Source organism: Ananas comosus, linkage group 2 (genome assembly GCF_001540865.1).
Source record: "Ananas comosus cultivar F153 linkage group 2, ASM154086v1, whole genome shotgun sequence".
Taxonomy (NCBI): Eukaryota; Viridiplantae; Streptophyta; class Magnoliopsida; order Poales; family Bromeliaceae; genus Ananas; species Ananas comosus.
Genome location: NC_033622.1, coordinates 5,497,603 through 5,505,132, shown reverse-complemented (window position 1 = coordinate 5,505,132; position 7,530 = coordinate 5,497,603). Strand labels below are relative to the sequence as shown.

At 35.5% G+C, this 7,530-nt stretch overlaps 1 protein-coding gene across 1 annotated transcript; it reads left to right on the top strand.

Moving 5' to 3' along the window:
- LOC109706839 lies at positions 2,664-7,525 on the top strand. The gene is made up of 3 exons (XM_020227850.1): positions 2,664-2,922; positions 3,046-3,225; positions 7,067-7,525. Exons 1-3 carry the CDS (start codon positions 2,774-2,776, stop codon positions 7,308-7,310), a joined length of 573 nt encoding a protein of 190 aa, XP_020083439.1. The 5' UTR covers positions 2,664-2,773; the 3' UTR covers positions 7,311-7,525.

Sequence of the window (7,530 nt, the reverse complement as noted above, 5' to 3'; positions counted from 1 at the left end):
GGGCATGCAGACTCTGAAAATCTAGTTTACAATAGAGTGTGCCCGTGGGGCATACAGACTCCAGAGATCTAACTTAAAAACTACTCCTAGGAAAAGAGTAAATGCAAGAAAGGAAAGATATGAAAATGCGGTGGTCTTCTCGTTCATTGGAGAGAAAGACCTCTATTACAGGCTTTGAAGTTACTATTTATAGTGATGTCTTCTCAGCCCACATTATTGGTCGATTTTTAGTAGTGGGGGAAGTGGTGTAGACATGATCTTGGAAGTTACACCCCACTTCTCTCTCATGGAAGTTACGCCCCACTTCTCATGGAAGTTACACCCCACTTCTCAACCGTTCCGGCCTAAACGCTCTTAACCTTCAGGCGTCTTATTGCCGACTTCTGGTGTACCATGTGTCCTTATTTCTTTCGCTCATACGTTGGTTAGGTCGGCATGTGTTAATTTTTTGGTATCAACAATTAGTAAAACGATCAAAGATTAATTGGGCAATTTATCCAACGGAATTTTTCTATATGTATGTTGGTTTGAATTAATAACAAAATCAAAAGGGGTAACTTTCATATATGTTCCTTGCTTTTCGAGCAACTTTAGAATATTTTCATCTTTTTATATAGGTTCATGAGTTCTTACCTATTTTTTCCATGTCTCTTTTGGAGAACATGCTTCTTCTATGACAATTATCATTGCAATATTATAGTATAAAATGGTGAAAGATTAATAGAACGCTTCCAAATTTTTGGATCTTCCAAACTACAAAATAGGAGCTTTAAGTTCCGACATTATCAAATTAGAGCTTAATATCTTTAGAAAAAAAATTATGAATATTCAAGTAACCTTATTAAATATTATTTTCATTTTCTTAGATTTATCATCATAAACATCAAAAGCATATCCCTTCATGCATTGGTGGTCCCGGCCGGCGGCGATGCAAATCCGAGGAGCTCGAGTCACCTCTTCTCACAGCAACAAAAAATGGAGAGAGAGAAAGAGAGAGAAGAGAAGATGGGTTCTCTCTGCTTCCGGCAACAGCGATGGTGGTGACGGTGCGGCATAGGAGGGTCAAGAGGGGGAAGGGGAAGGCTGGCTAGGGTTAGGGTTTTCATGAAGAAACCCTAAAATCCACCTTTATGGTATGCCGACTTCCTTCACAACTCTCTCAAAATGCAATATTTTCAGTTGAGGTCGCGTCCATATGTGTATGACAACTTCCCGCATTAGCCCGCCGAGTTTCATGGAATTTCGCGCATAAAATATAGGGGATTTCGTGCAAAATGTGAAAATATCAATTCGACCCTTCCTATATAAACACGCGATATCTAGCGATTCGTCTGTTGGATCTCCGAACGGATTGTGCCAGCACGTTTAGGACGACCGACACATCGAACCCACAATTTTGTTTCATTCGAATTATCGCCGATTCATGACGAAAGCCATCGTCTCTCCGATTCTCCAAAATCACACATATATATATATAAAATAATAGTCCCTCCGAAACCCCTCAAACAAGCATATTTGCAGCCAAGATCCCTCTACACAACCTCCTCTTGCAGAAAGGTCCCCGCCCGACGATCCACATGCACAAAACGGAGTGACAAGAAGTTTTAAAAAGAAAAAACGATAAAGAATAAAAGTCCACTTTGTGATAAAATTCAGTTTTTTTGAAAATCGTGTGTCAAACCCAAATCCATCTGCGCCATTGGGTCCGGATAGTCGTACCGTTGAAAATGAGCTATTGTATCACTATGAACGAAGTCCGATACATGCCAAAAGCCATCTCTACTCATTGGCCTCTCCGAAAAATTTGAGTTACTATTCACTTTAAGTGAATGGTAAAGATCTGTAACTTCTCCATCTTAACTCGTTTTCTCCCGAAACTTGATGAGTGATTATGTAATTGAAATACACACAAAAATATCGTCAACAGAGAGTTTAGATATACAGCAAAATTCTCAGTCCCCACACTTTAAATATAATTAAAGAATCAAAATTACAAAATTATAGTTTTCATGTTTCGTTTTATAGTCAACCAAATAATTGAACTGAAAAGCTATTTTTGCAAAAATGACTTTTTTCATTTCAGTCACTTTCGGACAACCAAACTTGTCCTAAACCAAACTTTTAGAATTTTCTCTATTTTCTCTCATTTCTTTTCTCACTCTCTACTTCTATTTTGATTTCTCTAATATTCTTAAGATAAGAAGTTATCAAATATGGGATATTAAATCAAAAGAATCACTATCCAAAAAGTTACAAGTATGAGACCCATATACATAGTAAGAGAACATAAAAATAAGAGATTTCACTTTACCAGAATTACATAATCCAAGTAACGAGGCTCTAAAATAAATAAGCCTAATGTAGTTAATTAGCTCAACATAATTAATAACAAAAAACTAATAAAACTATAAAATTTAACAAAGTTTTAAAAATTAAAAAATTAATGGGTGTCAAAAAAAAGGTGTTAAAGTTGAGGAGTCGTTTTCAAAATTATATATAAGTTCAGGGGGTTTCTCAGTACACAAAATTATATATAAGTTCAGGGGGTTTCTCAGTACATTTACCAGACAAAAATCTCGCCTCTTGAAACTTCCAACACACCATTGCTTTCCTGCCACGTGGTAACTTTCGAATCTCTACAAAGATAAGCTTCCCCGTTTGGCAGCTTCACTCACCGACGCAAAAAAAAGAGGAAAAGGAAGAAACCCAATTCTACTTCAATAATAAGAGAAAAACTGATACTCCCAGAAGCAGAAGCAGAAGCAGAAGCAACATGGCTTTAGCTTCCACTTCCCAACACAGCTTCCTCACAGGGAAGCCCCTCTCTTCATTAATCCCCAGCAGCAAAACAAAGCTCTCATCATTCCCTACACAGATCTCATGCAGGTCCACACAGGAGAAAGATCGTAAAGACCCATCTCAGTAAGTCTCTCTCTCTCTCTCTCTCTCTATATATATATATATGTTTGATCCGTTAGTTAGAGATTGATATAAGGTGCGGGATGCATGGGTGTTTACTCATTTGTTGCTGTTGGAGATGCGCAGGAAGAATATTGGGAGCGATAATAAGTTGGCGAAACTGGCGATGGTCACGCTCGCAGCCGGGGTTCTTGCTCTTGGACCAGTCGATGGTGCGTTGGCGGCAAAGTCTGGTGGTAGAGTTGGGGGGCAGGCCTTCCGGTCGGCTGCGCCGAGGCCGTCAGGACCGAGGATCAACAATTCAAGGTACCATATTGAATACACAAGATATATAAATGGCAGTATATATAACAGTTGAGCTAGAATATTTTTAGAAGTACCAATCTTTTGGTATTTATATATAAAAGTTGAGCTAGAATATTTTTAGAAATACCAATCTTTTGATATTTTTATATCATATTCAATGATGGAGCATTCAAATTTACGATTGACATGGTTAAATATGATCTATATTTCATAAACTTGGAAAAATCAAAATTCATGGTTAATCAACATCAACATAATTTATCTATTGTTTGAGTGGGCTCAAAATAAATGAATTTCACCATATTTATAAGGCGTATTTAAGACTATATATATGATCACCGGTAAATAACATTAAAAAATTATAATTTTTAGGGTGTTCACAAGGCATGGTCTTGGATAATATATAGTGATGTCAATCGATCCTTGATTGGGAGATGCTATCATATTAATATGAAAGTATAAAAGGTTTGTACTTTTTGAAGTATTTTAGCTCAGTAGTATATATATAGCCAAAGACGGAGCTATTGTGAGACTCGCAGTAAATCATGGCCCTCCTCAACTTTTAAAAATTACATATAAGTTCTTTATAGTAAAAATTATAATATTACAATATTTAATTTTAGGGAGGCCAATTTTTTTTTTTTAAATAAAACTTGTGTCGCAATTTTTTTTCAAACCCCTCGGCCATTTTCCTTCAGCTCTTATAATCTTACTTCTCCTTAAGTTTATTGTCGCTGCTGTCGCTGCTTAGGTTATTAACTAGATTGAACTAGTCCAATATAATCCAATTGTTGCTTAGTTTTTTAATTAGATTGAACTAGTCCAACATAGTGCTCTTTTTGATAAATATCCTGTATAGGATGATCCAATGAAATGGTTCAACAAGGGCAGGGGATCCTAAGTAGTGTGCATGTGGAGAGTACGTGCAATGAGCTTGTGGAAGTGTTCTCTTAAAAAAAATATATAAATATTAATATAAAAAATTAGGGGAATGTATGTTGATAAGCCGCGCTGGAAAAGTATATATAACATGATGAAACCATCTTTATAGATACAAATGAATACATGTTAAACAAGATAGATAAATAGATTTGGAGGTGTGTGATGAAGGAGACCATACAGGGCTCATTATTGATAGCTCAAATAACTTAATTTATTCTTTAGGTGGAGCTCACCTTATAATACATGAAAGTACAACCAATATTAATTTGTAATATTACTTAAAGCCATTTCTAACCATCTAGCATAAACGAAGAATACAAATTGTCAGTTCACGTCACTAGGTAGCTCGCTTTTTTATCTCTAAGTGGCTTTGTAACTCTTGCATTAATTTGCATGTCTTAATTAATAAGTTAAGAATTTTCGATTAACTTCAACAACTCCCTTAATTCAATATTCCTTCTCATAAGGTTTTTCTCGGTTTTTTCTTCTTTTTTTTCCCTTTTCTCTTTTTTTTCTCTTTTGTGTGTTGTATCCTAAGGCTATACTAGCTTTTCTCTTTTTTTCTTCTCAAGGGTGTATTACCCCCAACTTTAGGAATTGCACCAAAATTCTCTTCTTCCATAGATAGCATATCTGAATTCTTATTTAGTAGGAATCCTTATATTCACTCTCCCAAATATGCTAGAGGAGCAATCGAAATTCACTTTGCTTCCTGCTACATAAGTCATCGCCCTTTTTGAATTTGAGATCCAAATTTCATCTTTGTGGATCAGTGTCGAGTCTTTCACTGAACTTCAGGCTCTTGTATGAGTAGCAATCATTCTCACACTATATAATTTTTCAAATCTTCAAAGTTTCTCCTTCAATTGGTAGCTAGAGCAAGTTGTATAGCCTCTTGTTGATAATCTTTGACGAAGAGTATTATAACTTCTTCTTCCGAAATAAGAAATACTCGATATGTAGAATTGGCACTAGTTTTTCTTTCATTTACCACCACAATATGGTACCTATATCTTCATTGAGATCTTGAACAAATTTTGTTTTGTTTTAATGGCCTCTTAAGATTCCCATGCTCTGATACCACTTGTTTAAGTGGCATAGCAAGTATAACATGATGAGGCCCTCTTTAAAGATACAAATGGATGAATATAAATAAAAAGAGAGAAACAGATACGAAGATGCATGTATGATCACGGTTACCACACAGAACTTATTATTGAAGAGAAAATTACTCCATTATCTTAAGGGCGCGTTTCGTTCACACTATAAAAGATTACTAGAAGTAAAAAGATATCCGAGAATCTTATTCCTATTCATCCTATTACTAAGAATGTAGTATTCCGATGTTTGGTTCGTACGATCATATTATTTAGTCATGTTATTTAAAATTACAAAAAATATACAATTTATTTATTTATTTATTTATTTATTTATTTAATTTTAAATAATATTATAAAAATTTCAACTTCTTTTTAGAAAAAAAAGAGAGAGAATATAGGTTAGAAAGAGAGACCATAATTAAAGAAATAGGAAGAGAAATATAGTGAGGTTAGAGCTAGAGAATGAGAGGGTTGAGATTTTAAAAAAAGAGGGGGAGAAATAGCTTAATTTAGAAAGAGAAAATGAGTTGAAGTTTAGAGAGAGAAAAAAATAAGTTTAGAGAGAGATGTGAGGTTAGAGTGTGAAGAAAACAATACCCACTAGTCGGCGGGTAGAGAGAAAGAAAGAGATTAGACATATTATAATTACTCTAATCCATTAATATAAGGATACCACCCTCCTCAAAGGAATGAGATTAGTACTTTGGGATGCATCTTATTTCCAATTAAATCCAGTATCACCAACTAGATTACTTAGTGCGTTTAGCCAAGCGCCGTCATATTTTTTTATTCCTATTGGATTATTAGAAATCTTAAAAAGATATCACGAACCAAACGCACCCTAATCGGTGGAGCTCACCTTAATACATGAAGTTCAATCAATATTTATATTATCGCTTGAGCCTTTTTACCCTCTCGCATAAATGAAGAACATAAATACAAATTGTTAGTTCATATCACTAGGGAACTCTCTCTTTATTTCCTAGGTAACTTTGTTACTCTTGCATGACTTAAATAAGTTAGGAAATTTGGATTAACCCCAACAATGTATTCCATTTGTATGCACCTTTTTCTTCTCTTGGGTAGCACTCAGTGTTGTTTTGAGATTTTAACTGTCCTCTAATAGAACAAAAGAGTGTGTTCACAAAATGCTATTATTTTAATCTAGAGAACCGACCCTGCTATTGAACCAGTGAGGCAAGAGGCTTACGGGTCACAAGTTCTTCAACCAAGGTCGAACTGGATGCATGCATGGAACCATATTATAATATATAATATTTTTAATCGATACATCTTAAAGATCTTGTTATTTAACAACAAATTTGTTTCTTATTAGGTGGTTAGCTTCCAATCTTTTATATATGAAGACATGAAGTTCAAGTGTTGAAATTGCGTTTTTTTAATTTTTTTTTATCTGAAATGATTAGAAAATCGCCATACCACATAGAGTTGGAAGGGTACGATAAACTTTTTTTTTCTTGTTAGTGAGAAACTGATTCGATCGGATACTCGAATATCAAACTCCCCTACTTCATGATAATATAAGATCCCTATTAGTTGCGAATTTAAAATAATTCCATCACTTCCTCAAAGCCTCTTATGTCCTTTCAACCCAAATTGCATAGCAACGCTCTCGTCATTTGAATAGAAAATATATATATAAAAAAAATTGCATATTAGTTATAAATCGGTGTATTACGAATCAGCGAAACGAACGGGTTCACGGAGTAAACGTGAGCTTATCAACTAAACGTGAAGCAACCAATACTGCTCACAAAGGGTTTTCAATTTTGGTGCAGGACCAACATCTACATCAACCCCCCAGTAGCACCACCTCTGGTCGGCGGGTACGGCTACGGCGTGCCGTTCTTTGGCGGCGGGTGGGGTTGGTCACCATTTACGTTCTTTGTGCCGGGTCCCAGCGTTGCCGTCGGCGTCGGAGGGGGATTCGATATCTTCGTGGCATTCTTAGTTCTTGGCACGGTTGCGACGGTGATCAGAAGTTTTTTCAGTCGGCGGGACGACGACGATGAGGACTACTGAGCCATTTCAGTCGACACCACCATGCAAAATTTGTATAACTGTACGTTTATAGTATGTGTTGTAAAATTGAAGCCTAAATTTTGTATTTTTGACCTTACTTTTCTATTTGGTATTTGAGGATACAATTACATTGTAAGCCTACTATGGAATGAGATGCATCTTTGTAAATCCATACAAGTGTTTAAAGTAAAGATGACGTTCTTAATTATTAAGCATCCGT

What these genes read in the sequence shown, in the direction of transcription:
- LOC109706839 (XM_020227850.1), top strand. Translation starts at nt 2,774, where the DNA reads ATGGCTTTAGCTTCCACTTCCCAACACAGCTTCCTCACAGGGAAGCCC. An exon ending in GATCGTAAAGACCCATCTCA is followed by an intron (nt 2,923 to 3,045) that starts GTAAGTCTCTCT and finishes GGAGATGCGCAG; the next exon opens with GAAGAATATTGGGAGCGATA. An exon ending in CCGAGGATCAACAATTCAAG is followed by an intron (nt 3,226 to 7,066) that starts GTACCATATTGA and finishes ATTTTGGTGCAG; the next exon opens with GACCAACATCTACATCAACC.